Below are 27,956 nucleotides of genomic sequence, written 5' to 3'. Positions count from 1 at the left end.
CTGGTGTTCCTCCAGGACAGGGTTGGGAACCACTGGCTTAGAGACCCTCCAGATGTGGCTATGTGGGGAACGGGGCTAGAGGCAGAACGTGGCAGGCTATGTGTTCAGATTTCTCCGGACAAAATTCTGGTAGCCCTCCTCCTAATACTTGCTATACTTAGGGTTACCAGATTTTACTTTAGTAAATTCCGGACCCCACCCCAGGCCCAGGTCCTCCTGCTGGACGCGATTTTGAGGAAGCTTTTGAAAATTTGGAGAAAGTGCCGGGTTTTGAAAAGCTGTTCGGACCCCCGGACATACCCTCGAAAAGGACAAGTCTGGGCCAATCCGGAGGTTAAAGGGTGGTCAAAAATCCAGGAAGTGGGTAACTTGGACTATCTGGGAGGGATATGATAATTTTAAGTAAGTAAAAGGGTAGAAAATAATAAACTGGTGACTGAGTAGAAGTTTCAGTAAACTTTGACCCCTGTGGGTTCAAAGCGATTTAGTCGAAATCTTTCTAACCTAATTGTTCCGCATTCTTAGCAAAGGAACTTCCATTCCCGACATGCAATGTCCTGGGCGCTCAGCAGTGACGTAACCAGACGCGTGCTAAAGCGTTACGCGCATGCGTGTTGAGGAGTGCGCGCTCGGCGCTGATGCAATCGGGCTCTTTCGGCGCGGAGCGGGGTAGAGAAGCGGCTGTCGTTTCACGGCGAACCGAACGGCGGGACAGCGAGGAGGAGGACCGGCAGCAGCGGCGGCGCCATGTCGGGGGACGAGGTGAGCGGCGGGGGGGCTGGTGCTAAGCTTCCGGGTTGGCCCGAGTGAGAGCCTGGGGCCTGAGGCCTGCACCGGAGCCTCTCGGGTGAAATGTGGCCTGTAAACGACGGTGCTTGGAGCTATGGCGGGGACTAGGGTGCCAATGGCTAAGCAAAGCACTGCAGACTTTGGGCTCTTTGATTTCTCTTCAGCTTCCAGGTAAATCAAATGGTAGAGAGGAATTCATAAGAGCAATCCAAAGGATGCCACAGAATGCGTTCAGGAAAAGCAAAACGTTTGCGCAGTTGAAATGCATTAAGCTTCCTTGAGGTTCCCTCTAAAGGTTTGTACAATTCCTGGCTTTCTTTAGGAAAATTTAACCCTGGGGTCAGGGAAGTGCAGAGAAAACCTTAGCATTCAGTTTTAGCTTCACAGCAGACCTTTAGTTTCTTCCCAGACCATCTCAGATTCTGGCTCCGCAGGTGTTATTTGTATTCTGAAGACATTTCAATAACCTGGCTTACATTTTCTTCCCCTGACAGGCAATCACAGCTGCTCTCAAGCTGGGAATTAGCTATCTGAGCCCCTGTTTCTACACCCCTAGCAGGCAGATAAGGTTTTACCTTGCTGGTGATTAGGGGTGCTGGGCTCCCTTTAGAATAGCCTTCAGCCTGGTGAGGTTTTGAGCAGCTAGGAGTCCCCACTTGCCTTGAGGCTTTCTCCTGTTTGGCCAATAGCCAAGCTATGTCTGGTCCATAGTCATGCTTGAATTTTTTCCTGTGTTCTCTCCAATCTTTCTTCCCCTTTGGGGGTTTCCTCTGTGGGGGCTGTGCTGTTCTCCTGCTGTATGAGTCAGCTCGTGAATCGGCTCCCTATTTAACCAGGGCCAGGATTCACTAACCTGCCCGATCCGGGCAGGTCCGACAAATTCAGGAAACACCAACATTCAGATGAGGGCCCGAATCATGCTATAGCGATCCCCGCGCATGCGTAGACCATGGTCTGAGCATGTGCGGGACCTCCGGGCCGTCGGAGTTGGGGGGTATTTTTTCATCTATTTTTTTACACTGAGTGCAGCCAGGGAAAGTGCTGGATCTCAGGGCCGGTATAGATTTTTAAAAATAGGCGATCGAGGAACTTTTGGGATCCCGTGGTTTTAACCCGTTTAAGCCCATGGGTTAAAACCACAGGCTTGCAGTGCGGGGAAGGGTGGGAGAGTTGGGGCAGGCAGGCAGGGGGTTCAAGGCTGGAAGGCAGGGGTGTTTGGGGCAGGCAGGAATGTTCAGGGGGGGGGGGATCTGCATATTTTCCTAGAATCATCACTGTACATAAATATACACATATGCGTGCAGTCCACAACCGGCAAACGGGGGATACTCCTAGACAGAGGTATAGGGCGGCCACATAGGCTGCAGGGTAAGGATTGAGCTGTGGCTTCCCAGGGCCCGGCCAGCCCATACAGTTACAGGGATTCATGTATCCTGGATTGCCTGGAAACGGGTGCGAATGGGTATGCCTCTGGCTCCTGGCGGCCGTGTTTGGGGCAGGCAGGCAGGCACATCCGGGGCTGACAGGGCAGAGAGCGGGGCTGCAGAAGGCAGAGCAATCACAAAGGGCTTCAGCAACTGGTCCTCAGAAGTCGCTTTTTTTTGATCGGCCAGCCCAGTCGATGTTGCAGGGTTTTGTTTAGTGAATCGCGTCCCTGCTTACTTTGCATGCCGTTGCCCTCATTTGCATGCGTGGATTGGAGGATGGTCGGTAGACAGGTAAGTGAATTGAGCCGGGGTCGCAAACCGATCAGTACATGATCGGTTTGCTTTGTGAATCTAGGCCCAGGTGAGCTGAACCACTCAGCTCTCTGATTGGCTGCCTAGTCAATTGTTCCCTGAGGTCTGGTGTTACTTTCTGTGACCCGTACAACTTTCTCCTCAATAACTGATCCCTTGAGCTGTTAATCACTAGCTTCCACCCTGTTAAGTTCAATCTATTTGTACCATCTTTTAATCTTTGTAAACTGCATAGAACTTCACGGTGGTATATAAACTGTTGTTATTATTATTATTATAAATTAATTGTATATGCTATCTGTGTTATTAAAACATTAATTTTTATCAAAACACTGATTTCTTGCATAACGGCCACAATCAGTGCTGAATCTATAGGGAGCCTGTATAATAGATTCAGCGCTGATTGTGGCTGACTCCACTACAAGATAAGTGTTGCCTTCTTTACTTTTATTATGGTGACATTTTATGCAAGAAACCAGTGTTGTGATAAAAAATTAATGTTTTAATAACACAGATAGCATGCTCATCTCCCTTAGTAATAGTTGGTGTTTAATGAGATTCTTATAAAAAAATCAAAGTGTAGTAAGATAAAAAATTTTGGGATGATAAAATGATGTTATGAAACCAGAAATTTTTTGGTCAATTATCAAATTTTGGGGGGAATAATGAGAATATGATAGTCTTTATAATCATCCTATTACCCTCTCCTCTTTAGTATTGTAACCAGTGGCAGGGTTGTCATTGACTGGCATACTATATGTCTTAGGGCTTGGCCCCTTCTGCCTGCCACAGAGCCCAGCCCAGTCATCCATGCTTAAACACTGGTTGTCAGGTCTTCATCATGTCAACTGTAGAGGCAGCCTGAGTTGCACAGCATCCTTATTGCAGCATGTGATAACACTAGAGTTGTCGAGACTTCACCTAAGGCTTTGTACAGTAGTAATTTAATGTGGTTTCTCAAATACCACTGTTGCATATCTTCTGTTCCCCCTTTCTTCCAAATATGCTTATTTAGGATTGTCCTATGCAAGACCTTTTAGTAGTCATGCTCTGGACAGATTCCTGGTTACTTCTGATTTTTTTTTTTGGAGAGGGATCACATTTTGCCTTTTTCCAATTTCTGGCACTATTTGTGTATAAAACATTGAAAGGGTCAGACAAAGCCAACTGAACTTCCCTAAGTTCCTTCAGGATCCCTGTCCTTAGCACAAGTGGCAGTCTGTACTCAAAATTAATTTTTGTGGTGTTTTTGTGAAGTGGGTATGGTCTGTGGGGTTTTAGGTTGATATCCTTGAACAAATGCATTTGAGAATGTTTTCTGAGAGATATAAACTTGTCTGTGGTAAAAAAAAAAAAACTTGCTTACTTGACTATTGCATGTGAGAATTGTTGATGTCTGCGCACACATCAAAGTGTCATTGTGATAACTATAGTACCTTATATCGACATTTTCTAAATTCATCAGATGATTTTCGATCCAACCATGACTAAGAAGAAGAAAAAGAAGAAGAAGCCTTTCATGCTAGATGAAGAAGGAACTGACCAGCAAGCAGAGGAGACACAGCTTTCTGAAACAAAAGAGGTGGAGCCTGAGCCAACAGAGGATAGGGATGCAGATGTGGATGAAGAAGATTCAAAGCGGAAAGGTACTTTTTCAGCAACTGTCAGAGGAGCAGATCATACTTGATAAGTAACCAGCTAGTGAATGTGCTAACATGTTTATTGCTATGTGTTTATGGTCCCAGTGGCAGTCATGGGAGTGCTAAACCCAATGGAATTTACCCATTCATTGACACAGTTAAGGATTTTGCTCAAAGTTGGAGCTGCTCAAGCACCCACAGAGCTGGCTTCTTTGGTGGAAGTAAACCATGGAGACTGGCCCATCTTGCTTTCAGATTTTTGCTCCTAAATAAAAGGTGGTTCATATAACACCCTGGGGGTATCTTGATAGCAGGACTTAACCTCACTAGCAGCTTCGGCATGTTCATTTATTTACCTTCCTGTTAAACCTACAGCAACTGACATCTTTGATGCCAGTATCACAGATGGGATAGGACAGACAAAAATGAAAACATAAGAATGGCCTTGCTGGGTCAGACCAATGGTCCATCTGGCCCAGTATCCCATCTTCATGGAGGCCAATCCAAGTCACAAGTACCTAGCAAAAACCCAAGTAGTAGCAGCATTCCATGCCACCGATAAGAGGCCAAGCAGTGACTTTCTCCCATGTCTGTCTCAATAGCAGACTATGGACTTTTCCTCCAGGAAATTGTCTAAAACTTTTTTTAAAACCAGCTACGTTAACCGCTCTTACCACATCTTCTAGCAATGCGTTCCAGAGCTTAGCTGTTCTCTGAGTGAAAAAATATTTCCTCTTATTGGTTTTGAAAGTATTACTTTAATCATATGGAACAATTTTTTAAGGCATCAAGATTTACAAAAACCAGTACCATAATGAGTAAGTTATTTGCCTCTCTTTATACTGCTCCAGCAGATGGTACCTTAAAGGGGGAGGTCTGTTTGGATAGCATAGATTTGCAACAGATGTCAGCCACAGATACAAATGCTACTACTACTATTTATTATTTCTATAGCGCTGAAAGGTGTACACGGCACTGTACATTTTAACATGCAATAGATAGTCCCTGCTCAGAGGAGTTTACAATCTAATTTAGACAGGATATTTCAGGGTTGGGGAGATTATAGTAGAGGAAATGATGCAATGGGTATCTGACAGCAGTGAGTGGGAGTTAAGAGTTGAAGGCAGTTTAAAAAAAAGTGGGCCTGAAGAAACTTTTATCTCCTGGCGAAGTTGAATGGGCCTTTCAGCAAAACCCTTTGGGGAAAGTACCAGGATCTGATGGTCTCTGAGGGGAATTTTATAAGCTATTATTAAAGAAGATTGCCCCACTTTTAGCTTTGGTCTTTAATTTAGGAGTAGCGAAAGTTTTTTTGCCTAGACATTTAAACTTGGCACAAATAATCATGCTCCCGAAGCTGGAGAAGGATCCTAGCTTGCCGGAATCTTATACACCTATATCTCTGTGCTCAATTTTGAGACTAAATTAATGGCAAAGATACTGACTAATCGATTAACAAGGATTTTACCCTCCTTAGTGTCCAATCAACAAGTGGCAGGTGTTTACCATCTTCTGGCTAGCTCCCTTCTCCTTCCAGTTGCGGTTGTTTCTCTGCACAAAACCTGCAAGCAATGGCTCCTATGCGCGTCCTGCAGCTGAGCCGGAAGCCTTCCCTCTGACCTAACGGATGTAGCAGTATATAAGAAATAAATTACATTACATTGTGAGAGCTGCTTATTGCTCTAATTGAAGATGTAAAGACTTCCTGAATATTTGGACTTCCTATTTGTCCATTCTGACCCTGATGTTGCGAAGCCAAGTTATAGGTTACAGTCTCAGTAGCACCAACCTATATTTTTTATTGGTTGTATAGGGGGGAGGGGTGGGGGTAGTTGTTGGGTGGGGTTGTAGGTTTGGGGGTATTGTGGAGGGGTGGGGATTGCAGATCTGTTGGTGTTTAGAGTATTCATATTGTTTAAATTCTTAACTTGTTCTTTTAGTTCCACTGCTTAATAGTAGCATGGGGGTTATAAGAGTTCAGACCCCCATATGACTGAAGAATTATCTGCATTGTTTCTCTTGGACTGCAGTGCTTGTATGTTTCTCTGCTTTCATTTAATAAAGAGATATAAAAAAAATGGATCCACTTGTTCCTGTTCTACACCACTCTGGATTTTGTAGACTTCAGTCTTATCTCCTCTCAGCCATCTCTTTTCCAAGCTGAAGAGCCCTAACCTCTTTAGTCTTTCCTCATACGAGAGGAGTTCCATCCTCTTTATCATCTTGGTCGCTCTTTGAACCTTTTCTAGTGCCGCTTTATCTTTTTTGTGATAAGGAGACCAGAACTGAACGCAATACTCCAGGTTAGGTCGTACCATGGAATGATACAGAGGCATTATAACATTTTTAGTCTTGATTAAGAAATGCGCTATCACAAGCAGGGAGGGAGACCTCGATGTTCTAAACAAATCTGAGAAAATCCAAAACAAATAAATGGAACCATTGTTCTGGGTGAACCAACAGCCAGTGTGCTTACCCGATTTTGAAATTAACCAGGTTTCTGATTAGGTCAGCCTATGTAGCTGACGCTACACATAAAATGCTTTGCAATTTCACGCTCTTTCTTTCTACCATGTGACTGACTGACAAGAGAGTCATTTTTCCAGTGTGATTGAGATTGCTTGCTATTTTATGTATCTTCCAGACATTAGCATACATCACAAATAATCTGGACATTGTTGCTCAGGACCCTTGAGGGAAGCATTTATTTGCCAAAACATGGATTGTATTGAGTCCCACCGACAGGTTTGACCTTCAGGCTGTACCACTGAAACTCAACCCTGAGAAAACTAAGATCTTCCTAGCTAGTCCAAATGATAAACTCAGAGAAACTGCCGTTCAACTTAATGGCCAAAAATTTGAAATAGCAAGTTATATCAAAATCCTGGGAGTTACTATAGACCGACACCTAAAGTTTGAGAATCACACAGACCAACTGACTAAAAAATGCTTTGCTATTTTATGGAAACTAAGAACTATAAAAAATATTCTGACATGGTGTCCTTTAGAATCCTAGTTAAATCCACCATCCTATCTACCTTAAATTATTGTAACATCACATATCTAGGGTCAACCAAGAAAACACTGCAAAAGCTTCACCTGGTTCAAAATGCTGCTGTACGTTTGATTGTTGGACTGAAAAAGTTTGACCCTATAAGCCCTTTTTACATGCAACTCCATTGGCTCCCTTTTGAAGCTAGAGTCATTTTTAAATTCAGCTGCATTTGTTATAAAGCACTCTTCGGATTACTACCATCATACTTATCCTCCCAATTAAAACTATTCACATCAAGCAAGAACACAAGAAACTCGGGCATGTTCATGTACCTTACTCCGGAAGTCTGCCGTTTTAAAAGATTTTTAGACAAAACTCTAGCCTTTCAAGCGGGGAGAATGAACTCTTTGATGTGTTCTCTGATTGCCCACTCCCAATCTTGCTATGAGTTTAGAAAATCACTGAAAACCTATCTGTTTGGCAAATTTGTGCGATGATTTTGATTTGTATCATGTTGGTATTTATTGTATTGTATAGCACTGAATTCTGCTGTATCCTGTATCTTCACTGATATGCCTCAGTTCTTTTAATGTGAACTGCCCGGAACTTCTGTTTGGGTGGTATATAAGAAAATAAATTGTTGTTATAATAATGTATTTTTAATAATAAACTTTATCACATTGTAGATACCCCCCCAGGAACTTTTGAGGGGGTAGTAGCTCAAATGACTTATACCCCCCCTCCCTCCCTTTTACTAAGCCGCAGTAGAGGAGCACTAAATGCTCTGACTCTGCTCCAACGCTCAAATAATCCTACGAGTGTTGGAGCATTTAGTGCTTCAGGCCTTTTTGTACTCGCCATTTTAACTCATTTTTATGAAATATGCTATAAAATGGTTTTAAAAGCCTAGACACAAGGAAAGAATTACTCTGGATCTTAATTTTGTATAAATATTTTTCCATCCTGGATATCCTTTTAGTAACCATTTCTCCTCATTCCCTACACTCCTCTTCCTTCATGTAGGACTATATTGTTTTGCCCTGTCCCCTCATTGTTATTGTATGTTAAAGGATCAGTAGCCCAAAGACTTGTATGAAGAAATTAGTATTATGGAGCATCACAAAAGTTGGGATTTTTAATTTATTTATTTTTTTAAATTTAGTGTTGTACTTTTTATTGCTGACTGCTCGTGAGCATCTATTTGCGTACTTATCTTTTTATTTTTCCTCAGATGCAGCGGATGACTTAGATGACTTGAACTTTTTAAATCAAAAGAAAAAAAAGAAGAAACCCAAAAAAATATTTGACGTTGAAGAGGCAGAAGAAGGTGTAAAGGTCAGCTGGGAGAGGGGGTGGTTTATAGTGTTTAGCTGTAGGCTGAAATGTGGCTCTGGTATTTTGTATGTGTGTGTTAAGTTGGAGCAGTTGGATTTTATTTATGTATTTTGGGGTTATTTTTTGTTTTGTTTTTTTTTAAACCAAAAGTTGCTAGGGTGTTGTATTTAGAAATACAACAGTTTATTTGTGCCTGATAATTGTTACATACATCAGAAATAACTTAGGTATCTTCCTAAGGGAACTTGCATCATTTTAGTTGCTCTGGCTTTTATCAAAAGCCTACTTTCTGATCTAATTTCCAGTTCAATAGGAATGGACTGTGGGTTATCCTCGCATAGTTGCGAGCATTAAGAAGAAAAAGTCAATCACAATTTTTCAGCTCCTCCTCCTTCTGTTCTTCCTTCTGCAGGCGGGCATGACGGTGTCGTTCTGATCTGCTCCCTTTCTATTTATGGTGTTTTTTTGCGGTCTTTTCAGTTGTTTACGGTTTTTACTTGGCTCCAGGACTGGCTGTGCCTACTTGAAGAGGAGCAGACTCTCTCTGCAGCTGGCAGGTGCATTTTGGGGGGGGCCTGTTCAGCCAGCTTGCTGGATATTTGCTGAACACTCCAACAATGTGAATGGATGTGAGAATTATAATATGCCAAATGTAAATCGTTCTGATGCATCAGAAGGAAGAATTTATCAGCAAAATGCTGGCCGTTTTCAGCGGCATATTCATCTACCCGGCCTCCACTTCAAAGCTGTATATTTGGAAACACACGAAAAGGAAAGTAGCTAAATGCAAGAAGTCTAAGTGGAATGACGAAGCTTCAAATTAAAGAGATAAGTTACATTGATGCAATCGTTGAATGAATGACTACATTATCTGTTACAGTGAGTAGTGCTCACTAGTTGAAAACAGCAAAAAAAAAAAAAAATCTTTTGAAATAGTTAAGTGAATAGAAGATAAATTATTATTCAGTATTGCAAAGAAAAAATTCTAAAAACTTAAATAAAAGAATAATAGAAAAAATGAAAAATAAAAGGTTTTTTTTGCCAAAAGCAGCAACCCTGCTGAAGAACTAAGTGCAACTATTGAGCAACTGTACAAAAGGCTCTTGATTCTGAGGCTTCCCCCCCCCACCGCCCCGGATTAGATTAAATTTGTTATAATTCAATTTGAAAGGCAATTTTGCTATAACACTGTATCATTGGGAAATACTCACTGATTGGATATTTGTGAAGCTCAGGGTTCCAGGCCTTCAGCATTTGCTTGCTTGTGACATTAATAGCGTCCTTCGGGGTGCTTATGGTGCCAGTTGTGGTTTTGCCCCCTCCCCCCTTCTCAGTTTGGCGGTCATTGCAGCCTGGGGGGGTGGAGGTTCAGTCCAGCTGTGGTCCGACTGGGAGCCCAAAGATCTTGGCCTGATAGCTGACTGGTTTTTGAGACAGAAATTCCCTCCAGATCCAGCTATTCTCATTCGCATAGGGATTGCTGCGTCAGGATGAACAAACCTCTCCATTAACGCCTTTTGTTAATACTGATTGTAGCTTTCTTTGGGAGCCCCCTACAGAGAGGTAGACACTTTTTGTTTTGATTTGTATTGATTTAATCTTGGGTGTCTTAGCTCTAAATCCTGTTTATGGTTCATGAGTTCACCATCTGGCCAGCCAGAGAAAGCAAGCAGGATCCGAGTAATGCTATGGAGATTGCTCGAAATCCAAGCTATAGAACCAGTTACTCCAGATGATGCGGCTCTGGCAGATACTCCATATACTTTGCTGTGCCAAAGAAAGGCTCAGAAGAGTGGAGGCTCGTTCTATATCTCAATTATGTCAATGCACCCTTAAAAGTACCTGTTTTGGAATGAAACTGATTGGTTGGTCATTGCTGCGATGCAGCCAGGAGAGTTTCTGGCCACCTTGGATTCGAGAGAAACTTGCTTTTATATCCCCCTATCTTCCTGGAAATTTCTCAGATTTCATGTGCTGGAAAATCACTCTCAAGAGGTGAAGCAATTCTAGATCTAGTTCTTAGTGGAGCACATGAATTGGTGAGGAAGGTAACTGGAACAAGTTTACACAGGAAATCCAATACAGCACTTAACTTTAAAAAAGGAGACTATGATAACATGAGGAGAATGGTTAAAAAGAAACTTAAAGGTACAGCTGCAAAGGTTAAAAATTTACATCAGGCGTGGATGTTATTTAAAAATTCCATCCTGGAAGCCCAGACTAGATATATTCCATGTACTAAAAAAGGAGGAGAAGGCCAAACGGCAGCCAACGTGGTTAACAAATGAGATGAAGGAAGCTATTAGAGCTAAAAGAGAATCCTTCAGAAAGTGAAAGAAGGATCCAACTGAAAATAATTGTAAACAACACAAGGAATGTCAAGGGAAATGCAAGGCGAAGAGTGATCTTGAAAAGACGATTGCATTGGAAGCAAACACACAGTAAAAACTTTTTTAGGTATATAAGAAACAGGGAAGAGAATCAATTGGACTGCTAGATGACTGAGGGATAAAAGGGTTCTCAGGCTAGAAATGCAAGCCATTTGTTTGGCTCTGGTACAGTTGCAGAAGACTCTGGAAGGCCATTTGGTCAGGGTCCTCTGCAACAGTGCCACAGTGGTGACATGTCAGTCACCAGGGAGGCATCCAAGAGTTCCTCTCTAGTTTGTGACAAACCCAGCACCAGCACTAGTCCAGTCCCTGATAGGATTAAGTGCAGAAGAATGGACCAGATTGATTCTGGCACTCAACTTGAGGCTGACCTCCCTTGCCCCTTTAATCAAAGTGATAGTGAGCTGGAACAGAGGCAGGCAGGTTGGCAACAGCAGCTTCCGGGCTTTAGAACAGCTAAAGAAGCCACAAGGAAAGTTGCTGCAGTTGAAAAACCCAGGCAGAGGAAAACTGCTGTAGAGCCAGAACCCATCCCCCGCTACAGGCTGAAGGGGATTGGCTCTGGTCTGTTTAAAAGCAGGCAGAGACAAACAGGAGGAGGAGGCACTCCCACAGCCCAAGGCAGGAGAGGAGCTGTGGAACAGGGCAGCAGAGGAAAACGTGCTGGATTATCCCATGCAGGATTTGGAGGAAGTCTTAACCCCTTCAAACTATCCAGTGCCAGACCAGGTAGAAGGCATGGAGATAGAAATAGCTGGCCCTAGGGTAGAAGGCCAGTTAGAAGGTATGGAATTCTGAATGAAAGAATGCAGCAACAGGGAAACTGTTTGTGCTTTATGTTTTCTTTTTGCATATCATTTTTTTTTCTCTCTGCTGCCCAAGTTAAATCTGAAGAAGGGGATATATATTGAGCTGTATAAGCATGAGAAGTTGGAGAATAATACTTGCCTGAAGTCTGAATCAAGTTATGCATTCAAAGACAAGTTTGTGAACCAGAGGCAGGCTGAACTGTTTAAAGTGCAGTTGGAACTGTAGGAAAGTTGCTGTGACTCCCGTTGCAGGGAGCTAATTAGATTAACCGTCTCAGCTGTGTGGTTTGTGCCTGCACGTAGGAACTGAGAGAAAAGCTGAACTGCTAACAGAGTGTGCTGTGATGATTTTTGCCTACTGAGTTCTTGTCTGCTTGAAAATGTACTGTAAGTTTGATTTTTGCCAATTTACTATTTTTGTTCAATGACCTGCAAAGTGATATTGTTTTGCTGTTGCATATCTTTTGACCTGGGGGTCAGAATAAACCACTTATGTTTTCCTAAAGAACTCGTTTGCCTGGTGATATGGGGAAACCTTGTGCTTACCCTATATCTCGAGGGGCCTAGACCGTTGTCTGAGGCCGCCTAAAAATCCTGAAGGTACCCCTAGTTAAAGGGGACGCGCCCGAATCCGTGTGTTTGTCACACGCCAGCCCTGGACTGCAAGGGGGTTTCTGACAAGTTGTGGAAGCCCGCATGCTTTTTCACTGGGCGAAGTGTTTTCTCCAGGCACTCTCGGTGGCGCATGTAGCGGGAATGGACAATGTTCAAGCAGACTGACCTTGGCTCTGGGTAAGTGGATGCTGTCTCCGGTAGAGTTTCAGGCTGTTGTTCAGCACTGGGGTCGTCCCCACTTTGACCTCTTGGCAATGGCAAAAAACAAGAAGGCAGACTGATTTTTCAGTCGGAGATTTGAGCCTGGAAGCAATGTCTGCCCTATTTTCCTGGGACTGCTTTTGTATGTCCCGCTTATCTAAAATGCACTGGAAAAAGAAATTGTCATGACCTTGATATCTCTTCCAGTAGGTAGATGCCATGCTAGACTTCTGCCCTGTCCTTCCTGCGCCTGCCTACTGTCTCTTTGCAAGTTGCATCTTAGATTCTAGTCAGCTGTTTGGGCTCTGAAGAATACTGTATAATATGTTTTAGCATCTGTAGGGTTACTTCGTGAGCTCCTTTGATGCTTCTGTTGGCTGTTGCTAGTTCATTGTGTGTTTAAGCAGAGCAGTTAATTTGTTTTGTCTTTACGTAATTAGATGGAGCTCTTGCATGCTTGGGTACTAACTGCAGGTGGCAGTAGAGCTCACAGTGAAGTAGGAGGGACACAAAAAATCTGGATTCCTTCTGCAGATGACTCATGGCCATGGGGAGATAACTCTTGTTTAGAACGACACACCTATCTACTGGAAAAGGACATAATCTCTCTTTATTTAAAAAAATGTTTCAGTATCTGAAACCTTTAACATCTGACCCTCTAAAGCTGTGTGTTATAGTGAATAATTTAGAATAAGGAGCTGGAAGCCCTAAGATACCTATTTATTTGAATCTGTGTTTGATTTTTATTACTTTTATTTAGAATTTAATTTCTTTTGAATTATTTCCTACTATTTTACAACTTGGGGCTCCAATTTACTGGTTAATCCTATTTAATGCATTTTAAATAACAAACGCTTTGTTTTCACTGGAGCCTATCTGCTAACAATGCACTTGATCCAATGTGCGTAAATGAGGACCTGTGTTAAGAAACAAAAGAGTAAGATGTGCAAGAACAAAAAGCTGCAACTGAACCACCAGGCAGACTCGTGCTTTTACTGTAGATGTGCTAATAGTCTTTTCATGTTTGCAGTGCAGTGTAGGGTGGGTTTTGCTTTTTTGTTCTTGTTTGCCTTCCCCCTCAGCAGCTCATATTTCATATTTGGCATAATGGCCGGTGCTCTGGCTTTTTGCTGCTTTTCCATTGTGTTCCTTTACCACAAGCGGAATAAGAAGGAACACATGTGGCATCTGCTTAGTGGAAAAGGAATTGCATAGTTTCATGAGGAAAGGGGCAGGTGGGATATGTTCAGGATAATGAACCCTCCCACCCCACCCCCCCAAAAAAAAAAAAATATATATATATATATATATTTGTGTTGTTGGGGTTGTTGTTTTTTTTCTCCCCTAAAGAAATCTGAAATGACAGTAAGCTTATAAAAGAAAGAAAAAGCCCAGGATGGAATTCAAAAGTAGAAAATTTGTGTCCTTTGAATGAAGCCCCCTTATCGAGCTGCAGTAGAACATTTCAACGCTTGCTGGTAAGGTAGATGCTGTGATACTCATTCAATTCCTAAGAGTGTCGGAGCATTTACCTTGCTGGCCATGCTAAAACGCTTTACCAAGGGTTGATTAAAGGGGGCCTAAAAGTTCAATGACTGGCTGGTACAGCACTTTTAGATGCTACTTTTCATTTAATTCAGGAACTGAAGATAGAGAATGAGCAGTTGGAACCCATGGAAGCGGAGGATGATCTGGATTTCATGCTAAGCAAGAAGAAAAGAAAGAAGAACGTGAAATTTCCAGATGAGGAGGAAGTTCTGGAGAAGGATGAAGGTGCTTGTTAAAGAGGAAGCTCAGGAAAAAGTGATAATTCTGCCTTCTTACATGGAGCTGTAGTTAGCATCTGCCAAGCTTTAGTAAAAAGGCCCCATAACAGACATATATAAATAAGATGTGCAGCGTTAGCACATGCTAAGCTTTAGAAAAAGGACCCCTGTTCAACTTGGACATTTAGGAACAGAAATGGCCATTTTTGAATGGTAAACTGCTAGAGTCCAAATATAATTTTTTTTTTTTTTTTTAATTGTCTGCTTAGACATCTTGGCCACCGGAACATCTAACTTTATTCCCCATTTTCAATTAGAAAAGCATCCAAATGCAAACCATTTGGACATGGGAGGGGCCAGCATAGTAATGGACTGGCCACATAGACATCCCAACACGCAATGGGACACCTTAGAGGCACTGCTGTGAACTTCACATAAAAGGTGCTAGATATATATTTCACCATAACCTCATTTTTATTTATGGTGAGCACATATGGATGCAGGTACCACCTATATGACAGTATAGTAGGGTTTGGGTGGGCTCACACTTTCTACCATAAATGTAGTGGTTAGAGTGGCTTATAGGCCTGGGTCATCCTCTCTATGGTTCACTAGCTCACTCACCAAGTAATGCTATACACATGAGTGATGCTCTACTAGGGTTCCCCAGGTATGTATCTTTTTGTTCTCATCTTTGTGTGGTATAAGGGGGTCAGTGAGCACTAGGGAGTGTGGGGGTGTCTAATCTTAATGCATGCAGTGGTCATATGGTAAGTTTGGGCACCTTTGTAGCACTTAGATGCTTCTAAAACAGGTCTAGCTCCGAACATGTTAAGTTCTGATAAGGATGTCTTGCAGAATGTTTGATTATCGCTGCAAGATGTCCAAGTGTAATGCACCCTAAGGCATTCCCAGAAACTGTCCATAACACACCACCATCATGCCCATCTCAAGCTCTGGATGCACAGAGGCTAGGACACTTCGCTAGACATCCAAAAGGTGATTTTGATTATCAGCACTTTGATGTCCTGGCAATCAGGACATCCAAGTGCCGATTAAGGGCACTTTTTGTACATTTATTTTTTGATTATGAGCCCCAAAGCATACAAGTCCTGACAATAGGTGAATATCCCATACTTGCGAGTTGGCTGCAGGAGGGTGAAATCTGCATTTCTTAAGCGTCTCTCCAGACCGGCACAGCTCACAGATGGGTAATAGTTAACCATGACCAGCAGTTGGAGACTGAGACATAACTTTTGGTTGAAGTACAAGTGGGTTGTACAATCCTAAGTACAATCAATCTGCGCTCAGTCTCCAGCAGGTGGAGGTGGTAAGCCTGTACAGTCTTTCCCTGGTTTAGTGTAGGGCTGTTGGAATTTGTTTAGTGCCCTTCTGGTCCCCGTCTGTGGTGCCATAATGAGCTTAGCTGGACCCTTTTGGGGGACCTTCTGACCTTGGGGGGCGCCACACTTGACGGATTGAGTCCCTCCCCTCCATTTCCCACACCTCCCTGAAATTTTTTTCTGTAGAGGTGCCTCATCTGTAAGTCTTGCCACCGATACTGGCAAGGCATATGGCTTAGAGAGCTAGAGGGGTCTGTTCAAGTAAAGTTGAATTAAAAAAAAATCTTGAGGCAGTGCTGGTCTGAAGAAAAGCCTTCAATTGACTTTAATTGCATTTAATTACTAACTGGCACTTTTTCTTTTCAGCTAGTAGCGGGTTGCGCAGTGAGCATTATTGTACTCCAGACGTGAGATTGATGCAGCTGGCCTGTGCTCGTGGTGCACCAGCTGTTGCGAAGGGGAATCCATGTCGGCTATGGGTGCCGGTGAGCAGGGTTCCCCTTTGTGAGTGCTTTGTGCGTCGGCAGCAGGCAGTAGGGAAGCCAGGACTTTCCCCATTCAGTTTCTGCCTGTGGTTCTCAGTTTTGTACTGGAATATATACTTTTTCAAACTTGTTTCAATTATTTAAATCTGGTGTTTGGCATGAATGAACTGAAAATGTAAAAATACATTACACTTCTCCCTTTGAATTCACTGTGATAGGGGATTAACAAACTCATGAATACAGAAAAACCGCAAATAACTTTTTCATATGTTATTCGCTGTTTTCTATTAAAAACCATCATGGTTATGGTGAAACCGCAAATAACATGGTGGGAGACCTGGCCTGTTCAGTGCTGGGAATCAGCAATTTTCTCTATAAACGCTTGGAATCATCGATTTCTCTATGCAGTTGATGCAATTTGGGGGAAGGAGCCAGCAAGCTAAAAACCGTGAATAATCGAAACCGTGATTGCTGAAACCGCGAATACAGAGGGAGAAGTGTACTCACTTTTGCAGCCCTGTGTTCCTAATTTGTACCAAAATGTTGGTGTATAATAGCTTTCTCCCATATATCTAATCTCTAAGCACACATTTATTTTCTACAGCTCTGGAGGATGACGATAACAAAAAGGATGATGGAATATCCTTCAGTTCTCAGACAGGACCTGCATGGGCTGGCTCAGAAAGAGACTATACATATGATGAGGTAAACAATACATCCTTTTGATTAGATATGTTTTTGGATGTAGATGAGTTAAAGATTTGTCTCAGCCTGATGATGGGAGCCTAAATTGGGTTTTCACTTTCATTGTGCTCAGCCATGGCGGAATGAATGATGTGTTAAGAACTTGTGGATGCTGGTCCCCTGCCTCCTCAGGCAGTCCTTAAAGTGAAAATCCAAAACAAGAAGGTGAAAGCTGCACTACTTTTGAAATAAATGTAAAGTTCAGAATTATGTCCTCGTCTCGCATATTGTAGGTAGCTTTAAAAACTTTTTTGCTCTGCTCAGTGTGAATGAATTGAAGCACAGGCTGGGTCTTTCTGGAGATGAGACCACATCCTGTTGTCTGGTGTCATTTTGAGTATTAATTGCCTTTGAGTGGAGTTGTGCTGGAAGCATTATTGACAGGTTGAATATTAAAGTATTTTAGTTGACTAATGAAACATCTGTTTTCCTCCTGGGGTTAGTGTTCAATATCAGTGTTTATTCCAGCATCTCATGTATGTTCAAGGAACCTGACATAGTGCCATGTTTCGGTGGGAAACTGCCTGCCTCGGGCTTGCTGTGTCAAGACTGTTTGCCAATTGATGGACGAAAATCAGTACTGCTTTCTTAATCCTACATCTCTTATAGAAAAGCAATATTGGCACAAAAATATGTCCAGAACTTGCAGTGGATAAATATATCTAAAGACTGCACCCTTTCTCTTTGTTAGCAAATGTGAGGTCTAGCAGTTTCACCTCTCGGAACCACACTGGCATATTTTCCTCCTCATTTCCACCTACCACTGGTGTGGCTGGGCTTGAGATTCCTCCACTTATACACATGTGAACTGTCCCTGCTAATTGTGTAATTCGTGAATGGTCCTTTTTTGCAGTTGCTGAATCGTGTGTTTAATATCATGAGGGAAAAGAATCCAGATATGGTTGCTGGAGAGAAGAGAAAATTTGTTATGAAGCCCCCTCAGGTTGTCCGTGTAGGAACTAAGAAAACATCGTTTGTCAACTTCACAGATATCTGTAAACTGTAAGTCCTGCATTCAAAAAAGTACTTACAAGCACTTCGTGACTCCTGGATGTAGAACAGGTGCTTGGGTGAATTCTCTGGCCTTTTTTTCGCTGCATTCTGAATAGGAGGACAGTTTGCTGCCTTACTCTTAGTGTGCAGCACCCTCCAAGCCATTCAATCTGCTCTTAGGAATATGTTTAATATGTAGATGGGATGAGGAAGGGAGGGGGGTCCTATGCAACAGTGACTTTTTTATAGTACCTTTATGGCTTAACATGGTCACTTGCTCTTTTATTTCTGCAGATTATAAATAACTTTATTTATTTTAAAAATTTATATACTGTTTAAAACTAAGAGGCTTACATAATTTACATACACAAAACATAATAAAAACAAATACATAGTCAAACATATACTAAAATAAACGTAAAAACAATCCTCAAGGGGATACCATAATGTGGATAAAAAAGATGTTCCTTAAATGATAGTTGTCGCCATCTCCCTGATCTAAAACGTGCACTATTTAATAGCTAGGAATCGTACTTCCCTTTGGAATCCCTCTCTTTCCCATTAGTTTAGATCAGTCCTATCCAAAGTTTTGAACTCTGCTCAAAATCTACCTCTTCCAGAAGGCTTATTCTATCAGCCTTCTACCAAACAACAATTGGCATGTACCCTTATCTTCTCCTCTCTTTCTTTTTTATCCCCAGCCCTTATCCAGGGCGAGTTACACATTTACATACAAAATAAGGCATTACATTTAGCATACAAATCACATCAACACAGTCATCACTAAAAAACAAATTATCCCAGGACAAGCAGGCAGCATATTCTCGACATGTGGGTGATGTCATCCACGGAGCCCCGACGCGGACAGCTTTTCAAGCAAACTTGATTGAAGATTCAAGTTTGCTATGCTGCACCACGCATGTGCATGCCTTCCCGCCCCACTAGAGGGCGCATCCCCACCTCGTGGTCCTCAGTTCTAAAGTTTCCGCGGAGCCAGAAGCCCTGTTCTTGTGTTTCTCCGTGTGAAGTGCCTTCTAGCACCGCGGCTTTGTTATTTTCTTCGGAGTTGCTGTGTGTTTGTTTTCTTGTTTCTGCTCTGATAAAAAAAAAAAAAAAGTAATTTTTGGTCGTTCGGCATCCGGGGGCTCCCGGGTTGCCGTGGACGCATGGCCTCGTTCGGCCGCGGCCTTCTTTTTCATGTCCCAGCCTTTGTCCGGTTTCAAGAAGTGCACCCGGTCTGATCGGCTGCTGTCGATCACTGACCCTCATCGGTGGTACATTTTGTGCTTGGGGGCTGATCACCTTATGGATTTGTGCCCCCAGTGCGCTACTTTTCAATCCCGGGCGCTCCACCGCTATCGGGCACGCATGCCGGACCTGTTTGTGGTTGAGCAGGCCTCAGTCCCGGCCTCATCGTCGGCCTCGGCTTCGGTCCCGACCTTGACCTCGGCCCCGCCTCGGCTGTCCTCGACATCCAAGACCTCGACCTTGAAGTCTTCAGCTCCGGGTAAGTCCCCGCTTCCCTCCTCAGGTTCGACGCCAGCGAAGAAGTCGTCCTCGGGGGCTCCGGCGGTCCATGGAGGGGTGCGCCGCCCTTGGCCTCATCCAAGCCCTCCAAAACTTCGGTGCATGCTTCCACCCCTTGGGAATACTCGAAGTCGAGGTCGCCCTCGGTGGAATGAACTGCGGCATCCGAGATGCTGTCCATGATGGCGGTTCCTGTGTTCCAGGACATGCTCCAAGCCTTAATATCCTCGGAGCTTTCCTCGGCGTTGGCCCACCTGCAGCCTGCCTCGACCTCGTGGGAGCCGGACCAGCCTGAGCAGGGCGTCGAGGCCCCTCGGGGCAAGGTACACCGCTCTCGGCATCTCTCTTCTGATTCCTCGCCCTCGGGCCGTCAGAGGTCGAAGTGTCGATCGAAGCGCCCTTCGACCCCGCCCCGCTGCTTGTCGAAGCGTACCCTATACTCCCCCTCGAGGCGGGGTCGCTCCCCGGCTGTCCACGCTGTAGGGGCCCTCTGGGTTTCTGAGCTGTCTCTCTCTAACCCTCAGTTTCTCTTATCACCTCCTCGGTTGGGGTCCCGGGCTGCTTTGATTTCGAAGGGGCCAAAGTTCAACTGCAGGCAATAACAGTGGCGCATGTAGTGGGAGTGAACAATGTCCAAGCCAACTACCTCTGCAGATGGATGCTGGATCCAGGGGAATGGGTGTTGTCCCAAAGAGCATTAAATTTCATTGTGAGACTTGGGGGCGTTGGATGTTTGATCTCATGGCGTCGGCAGACAACAAGAATGCCCCTCAGTTCTTCAATCGAAGATTCGAGTCAGTATGCGTTGGAATGGATGCTCTCTTGCAATCTTGGCCAGGAAGAGAACTGCTGTACGTGTTCCCACTATGGCCGATGATAGGCCGAATCATTCGCAGAATAGTGACCCATTGGGAATTGGTAGCACTCGCAAACCCTGGATTTGCCACGTTGCCCATGGTATGCAGATCTGATCCAATTGCAGTGGGACAGCTACCTCAGACTACATCACAGCATTCTATCACAGGGGCCATAGTATTAGTCCAGAATGCTTTAATCTATGTCATGGCCATTGACCACTCAACTTTAGGGCAGAAAGGATATTCAGAGATGGTGATATCGACTTCCTTCTGCTTTAGAAAGCCAGCAAAAGTGGTGGCCTATAGTAAGTAAAGGATGGAAAAATTTTTCAGCATTGGTGCAAGGATAAGCAGTTGGATCCTTTCCAGGCTTCCATTCCTGAAGTCCTCTCATTCCTGCATGAAGGATTGAAGAAAGTCTTATCTGGATGAGAGGCTACAGGCGCTCGATATACTCTGGCTTGGAAGCATGAAAGACTAGCTACCTGAACTTTAAGAGATCCAACTGTTTCCAGGTTTCTGAAGGGAGCAATGAGGCTCCACCCTCCGGTGAGGCAGCTGTTTCCAACGTGGAATCTTAATATCATATTTCGGGCCCATACTAAGGCTGTGTATGAACCTTTAGCAGAAGCATTGATCTTTGATCTGACAGTGAAGATGATGTTTTTGGTTGCAATCGTTTCTGCTAGGAGGGTGTCCAAGCTGGACATTATCGTGCAGAGAACCTTTTTTCAGATTAATGGAAGCAGGAATGTCTTTGCACACCATGCCTTCCTTTCTGCCGAAGGTGGTGTCATTGTTCCATGTTAGTGAAGGTTACCTGCATTTCAGCCCATGGATGAAAAGAAACAGGACAAAATTTTGAGGTTGCTGAATGTGTAGACTCTAGAGCAGGGGTGTCAAAGTCCCTCCTCGAGGGCGGCAATCCAGTCGGGTTTTCAGGATTTCCACCATGAATATGCATGAGATCTATTTGCATGCACTGCTTTCATTGTATGCTAATAGATCTCATGCATATTCATTGGGGAAATCCTGAAAACCCGATTGGATTGCGGCCCTCGAGGAGGGACTTTGACACCCCTGCTCTAGAGGATGCTTCTCTGCTATCTTGAGGTGACAAATGATTTTAGACTCTCGGACCATCTGTTTGTCATATCCAGTTGTAATCATAGGGGTAGACCAGCCTCTAAGTAGAGAATGACACAGGGACATGGGTTGAATTTGACCCCATCACTACTAGTTCTGTCCCATCCCTGCAAGCTCTGACCTCATCTGCACAAGCTTCGAACATTTTTTTTTTTAATTTGTCCCCGTGTCATTCTCTACCTCTTAAGTTTTTTATCTCCCAGTAGATTCACATGGCACTCTCCTTGGCATACATTGGTTGTAGTAAACAACTGCCAGTCGCCGTGAAAGCTTGCTCTTCCAGAAATGTGGTTTCTTCTTGGGCAGAGTCCAGGGTAGTGCCATCTGATGAAATTTTTAGGACAGCCACACAGTCCACTTTTCATACGTTTACAAAGTTTTACAGAGTGGATGTGTCAGCACAAGTAGACGTGGCCTTTGCTTCCTCTGTACTTGATACAGGCTCATCTGTCCTGCCCTAGACTCGAGGGACTGCTCTGGTATGTCCCATCCGTAAGGAATTGTATTCTGTTTGTACAGGAAGGAAGAATTAGGTTCTTACTTCGATAATCCTCTTCCTTGTAGAACAACATAGGATTCCTTACTCCCTGCCCTGTCAGAGATGGATACAGCCTGTGTTGAATAATAGTCTGGGTTGAATGTCCAGTGGCTAGGCTCATGGAATCCAAAAGAGAGGAAAGAAAGACAGAGGGTTAGAGTGCCACTTCTCACTTGCACAGTACTTTCATAGAGCTATACAGGTGTTCATGTTGGTTGCACAAAAGTAGGTGGTAAGTTGGTTCCACCTTTAGTTTTGCATTTCAATGTTTGTTTACTGTTTATTGTTCCAATTGCAGAGCAAAGTTGATGTTATCGGGGAGTTCCCCGAACCCCTCCTTGTCATTTCCTTTTCTAGGGGGTTATTACTTGCTTTGGTACGGACTGAAAAGAGAAGGCTCTGTCCAGGGAGACAAGGAGGTGGAGCTGAGAAAAATGATTGATTGCATTCTACAATACAACTCGTGAGTTGGGATACACAACCTATCCGTAAGGAATCGTATCCTGTTCTACATGAAAGAGGATTGTCAAGGTAAGAACCTAATCCATCCTTCCACTTTATATGATTGTTGAAATAGTAACACTGTATGAAACATTTCAATCCTCTGAAGCAACCCGTTCTACTCTGTAACCCTCTGGACATGTCCAGAAATCCTCTTCTGTAATCCGCCTTGAACTGCAAGGTAATGGCGTAATAAAAATCACTAATGTAATGTAATTTCTGTATTATCTGTGTTCATCTTGAGTTGTCAAGGAAAGGTTATCTGTTGTTTTTTTTTTACATGTATAGTTATTGAGCAAAGTTTTTTATTTTTTTCTTTCATTCTAGATTGCATCGTCAGCCAAAGCATCTCCTTGCGTTTTTATTGGCAGAGTTGGGTACCAGGTGAGCAACATTTTCTCTGGTTTACTTTTGTTATAGTTAATATAACTTCCAGTAAATAGCATGAATCTAGACCAAAGTTTGCTCATATTCAAGAACAAAATACATATGAAAGGAGCAAAGGGGAAGGCAGAGGAGAAAAACAATAGCTTACAAGGCAGCCTATCAGGTTTGTGTGCTTCAAGGCAGAGTGAACGTCCTGAAGCTGCATGTCTCTGTGGAGGTGCAAGTGTTAGAACAACACTTAAATATTAGTTTTATCCTTAGGGCTTACAGTTGGGTCTGATTTTCAAAATACAGTGGTGCCTCACACAACGAACTTAATTCGTTCCAGGAGCAAGTTTGTTATGCGAAAAGTTCGTTATGTGAAACGCGTTTTCCCATAACAATACATGTTAAAAAAAATAATTCGTTCTGCAGCATAAAATATGCTAAGATGACATAAAAAAAGATAAATTTGTCAAAATGGTGGTCTTGCTGAGGCCAAACTCTTTGACGAGGTCACACTGTTTTACCCCACATTCACTCCTTCTAATTATTTCCTGTTTCATTTCAACAGAAATCACCTTCCTGCTTTTTTTAGAAGCCATGATATATAAAAAATATTGAGTTTATCTTAAAAGGACGACTGTATACAGTGAGAGAGGGCAGTTAAGCGCAGTGACTAACGACTGCCTGCAGTGCCTGCGCGGAAGGAGGCAATACATCGGCAGCTCGGGCGACTTCGTTGTGTGAAACGAAGTTCGTTGTGTGAAACGAAGTTCGTTGTGTGAAGTTCGTTGTGTGAAACGAAGTTCGTTGTGTGAATCAAGACATGAAGTTCGTTGTGTGAAGCGTTCGTTGTGCGAGGCGTTCGTTATGCGAGGCACCACTGTACATTCAGTGGATAATCCTGAGATATAATTGGATATGTTTTCCTTTTTTTGGTTAACCTGTAAACTAGGCCTGTTTGTAGCTGTCCAGCCCAGGAGTTCACCATTCTTACATTGATGCAAGAGAAGGTGAATATTTGGATGAGACTGGTTTCTGGTAAAAAGTCATGAAGTGTCCTCTGGGCTATTGGGGCATTCAGTATGCAGGAGTGTCTAGGTATATTACATCCACAGTGAGAATTCTTTGACTGAAGTCAGCCTCTGTTCCTGGCTCTCTATGGAAATTGCCAATCTAGCTGTAAATAGGTGGCCTGTGCAGTTGGAGAGGACAAAAGGAAAAAAAAAAGGCATAGTTCCACTATCTCTGCATTTATGAGAGCCATCCTGAGCAACTGTTTCAATTCCTTTCATAAAAGGCAGTTAATAAATCCTAATCAATAAATATCATCTCTCTCACATCGTATCCAATTACTTTCAGATATCGGACTTAATCAGGTTGTCCTTGCCTAGTTTTCTGAATTTTTACTGTTTCGGATCTTACTCAGTTAATATTGATGGTAATATCTCTAATTCCTGGCAGCCTCCTTGCGGGGTTCCCCAGGGTTCTCCGTTTTCCTCAATCTTGTTCAATCTTTACATGACAACTTTGAATACTTATAAGCTGTCAGCTTGGGAAACGCTTTTTACTTATGCGGATGACATATTTATATTGATCGAGATTGACTCAAATATTACCAATTTAACTTTCAAAATAAACCACTATATTTCCAAACTTCAAACTTGGCCTATGTCTGTCCAGAAGAAGTCAAATAAAGCTAAAACAAAACTTTTGTGGTTAGGCCCAAAACTGGACTATCTTCCTTCCACTATACTTCTGGATTCTGGAGCCTCCCTACAAATTGAGTTCTCCTCCAAGATTTTGGGAATACTTTTCGACTCTACCCTTACCTTTAAAGATCAAACTCTGGTTAAAAAATGCTTTTTCAGTTTACAAATGCTGAGGAAGGTTAGATCTCTTCCATCAACGTCATTTTTCTGTCTTGGTCCAATCAATTATACTATCCCAGCTAGATACTATAATGCCATTTATCTTGACATCACAAAGATCAGCCTCCAAAGACTACAATTGATTCAGAATACTGCTGCGAAGTTGATTTATGGAAAAAGCAAATTCGACCACGTGACTCCTTTGCTTTTGAGTCTCTATTGGCTCCTGGTTTATCTCAGAATCCAATTCAAATGTATATGTATTATTTTTATAAAATTTTATATGGTATTTTTATTCCTCTTGTTCTTCTATGGAATGTTCATAGATTTTCATATGCGAGAGGCACGCAACAATTTTAAACTTTCCCTCCCTTCTAGGAAAGGAGTTAAAGGAGTCAAGAATTTCAGTCTTTCTCTCTCCCTGCCCTCTTTCTTTCTTTATGTCTGTCTTTATTTCTTTCTCTCCCTGGCCCCCTATCTGTCTGCCTTTCTGTCTTTGTCTCTTCTCCCCCCCGTCCAGTAACACCCCTTCCCTGATCCCTCCCTATCCAGCAGTAGCCCTTCTCCCTTCCTTTTACCTCCCCCTGTCCAGCAGCACCCCTTCTTCCTTCCCTGCTCTGCATGTCCAGCATCTGCTAGGCCGGGCCTTGGGGCTTTTGCTAGGCCAGCTCAGATCACATTATCGAAGTAGGCTGGAGCAAATGGCCCGCGGCTGCTTGTTGAAACTGCAGCTGCTACCACTGCTGGTCCGGGGGTGCGAAGTAGAGGTATCTCGGCAACGGCAGCTAATCAGAAGGCAGGAAGTGAATCGGCGTCGGAGATCGGGGCAGGAAATCAGCTGAGGCATGAACTGCGCGGGCATGGCACCACGGATTATGGACCCACCAAGTCTGAAGTGTGCATGTGCGTTAAGGGTTTTAATATAGCGGATTTTGCTTGCAGATTAACTAGATAAAGGCATGATGACACATCTGAATGCAGGTAGAGAAGAAAGATCACAAACAGTTTATCAACTGTGCAATTCTTCTGTTAGTACCAATATACTTTTGTATTGAATTTAAAATTCTGAAAGTTGTCCAACAGGGTATTTATGATACCTTGCCAGACTATTTGGCTAAGTGTTTGATATTGTACAGACCTTCCAGAGCATTGAGATCTGAGAACTGTTTGTTGCTTGACACACATAAAACAGATACAGTGCGTTATATGAAGACCACTAAATCTTATTTCTTCATTGCCGGCCCTGTTTTATGGAATTTTCTGACAGGAATTTTGAGATTCTGTGGAATTTGTTACATTTTTAGAAAGTTGTTGAAGACTAGCCTCTTTGCAGAAGTATTTTTTTTGTTACAGGTATTTTTCTTTGGTTAGGCCCATATTTTCCTTTTTGATAGATATGACATGATGTGCCCCTATTTGATCTTTGTTTTATTTATTTATTTATTTAGTTTTGTTATTTAGATATTTGCAGATATGTATGTCTGAGGCTGTGTATGTCAGTTGTGAGCCACTTTGGTTAAAAGTGGATTAGAAATGTTTTTAAACAAATAAAATAATAGCATAAAACACCCAGACTACTGGTTTCCAGCCCACAGGATACAGACTTTATATAATATAAGTACACCTGGATTGTCTGCAGCTTTGTGCAGCTTTAAATTGGTACCAATGTAGAGGACAAATTACTAAGGTATTTTTATTCTTTTTTCCAATGAAGTGGCTCCATCCGATGGAAATAACAACTGTAATCAAAGGGCGATTCCAGCAGAAAACAAATAGAGAATGTGTTAAGAAGATATATAAGTGAGTAGGACCTAATGTGCATGCCTCTTTCTGGGATGTCATTGCTGAAAGACTGTGCTGAAAATCTGTCATGGTTAGCCACTGTAGAGCAGGGGTCTCAAAGTCCTCCTTGAGGGCAGCAATCCAGTCGGGTTTCAGGATTTCCGTAATGAATATGCATGAGATCTATGTGCAATGCACTGCTTTCAAAGCATATTCATTGGGGAAATCCTGAAAAACACCGACTGGATTGCGGCCCTCAAGGAGGGACTTTGAGATCCCTGCTGTAGAGGAAGGAATAGGATTAAAGAAATGTGTTACCTCTTGCATGCTGTCTGCACTGATGTTTCAGAAGTCAATGAAAGGAATCCTCATAATTGAAAAGAGCCTACAGTTGTGTAGGGTGGAGGTTCATACCCAGCAAGTTATATTTTTAGGATACTCCACAATGAATATCCATTGAATGGAATCTCTCATGCATATTTATTGTGGATGTCCTGGAAACCTGACTGGCTGGGTGTGATCTGAGGTCTGCATTTAGGCAATGTAGCCTTATCAGGTGCTCATACTATTTCCAATATTGTTTGGTATAGTAATATTGTTAACATTAACCTCTAATCAACATGGAGAGTATGTGATCAGGTCACCCAATATTGAAGGACTTTCTCTCCTTTTTATTTTAATAAAGTTTTTAGGCCAATGTGACCTTTTCCGCAGCGTCTCCCCTGTTAGATAAAGAAGTCTTCATTTCTAAAGTGCCTTAAGCACTTAACTGTAAAGCTCAAGTGGCATTTAAAATATCCAATGGAATACAAAGACGACGGAGTCAAGAGTGAGATAATCAGCTGTGCTATAATCCTGATTAAAAGTTTGAAACGGGGACTTTGTTTCAGTGATGATTCTGGTGCATTCTCAATAGTCTTCCCTATTCTAGCAATTCTTTGAGAGAATATTTTCTTTTTGTATTAATTTTTGTCTTCTGCTCATTCTTTTTCACAGAGGAGTATGTGACCTGCCACACTTGTAGGTCTCCAGACACCATCCTCCAGAAGGGACACGTCGTCTGTATTTCTTGCAGTGTGAGACCTGTCACTCTCGTTGCTCTGTTGCCAGTATTAAAACTGGTTTCCAGGCTGTCACAGGCAAGAGAGCCCAGCTCCGTGCCAAGGCTAATTAATTGGCTGGTCAAAGTACAGATTTTGGATGGTGTTGCTGGGATTCTGTTGGACTGGACAAGTTTGCAATCATTTGAGTGGATTACCAATGTATTAAAAAAACAAACAAACAACAACAACAAAACATACAAAAGTTGATGAGCAAACTTTGACTTTCTTTATTGGGTTGTTCTGTGAAATCCTGAAAAGGTCATCTTGAGCTCCTTTGCACAGTAATAATGTGCACGTGAATATCTCTTTTACCTACCTGTTGGAGATGGGAAGACATAACGTGCATTTTAAATTGTTTAAGTGTCTGTAAAAATTCAAGCAAATAAAAGTTATTCTAACTTGTCAGCCGTTTTTCTTT

The 27,956-nt window shown here is 42.8% G+C and overlaps 1 protein-coding gene across 1 annotated transcript; it reads left to right on the top strand.

The window, feature by feature from the left end:
* The first annotated feature begins 585 nt into the window (after positions 1–585).
* EIF2S2 (eukaryotic translation initiation factor 2 subunit beta) lies at positions 586–27,946 on the top strand. Its single transcript, XM_033962659.1, is given in 10 exon segments — positions 586–762; positions 3,994–4,174; positions 8,395–8,498; positions 14,154–14,286; positions 16,712–16,812; positions 17,705–17,853; positions 22,741–22,797; positions 26,368–26,453; positions 27,432–27,484; positions 27,487–27,946. Coding segments are annotated over 10 exon segments (1,002 nt in total). The 5' UTR covers positions 586–747; the 3' UTR covers positions 27,610–27,946.
* Positions 27,947–27,956: the final 10 nt, after the last annotated feature.

This window comes from Geotrypetes seraphini, chromosome 11 (genome assembly GCF_902459505.1).
Source record: "Geotrypetes seraphini chromosome 11, aGeoSer1.1, whole genome shotgun sequence".
Lineage (NCBI taxonomy): Eukaryota > Metazoa > Chordata > Amphibia > Gymnophiona > Dermophiidae > Geotrypetes > Geotrypetes seraphini.
This window is presented reverse-complemented; position numbering and strand designations above follow the sequence as displayed.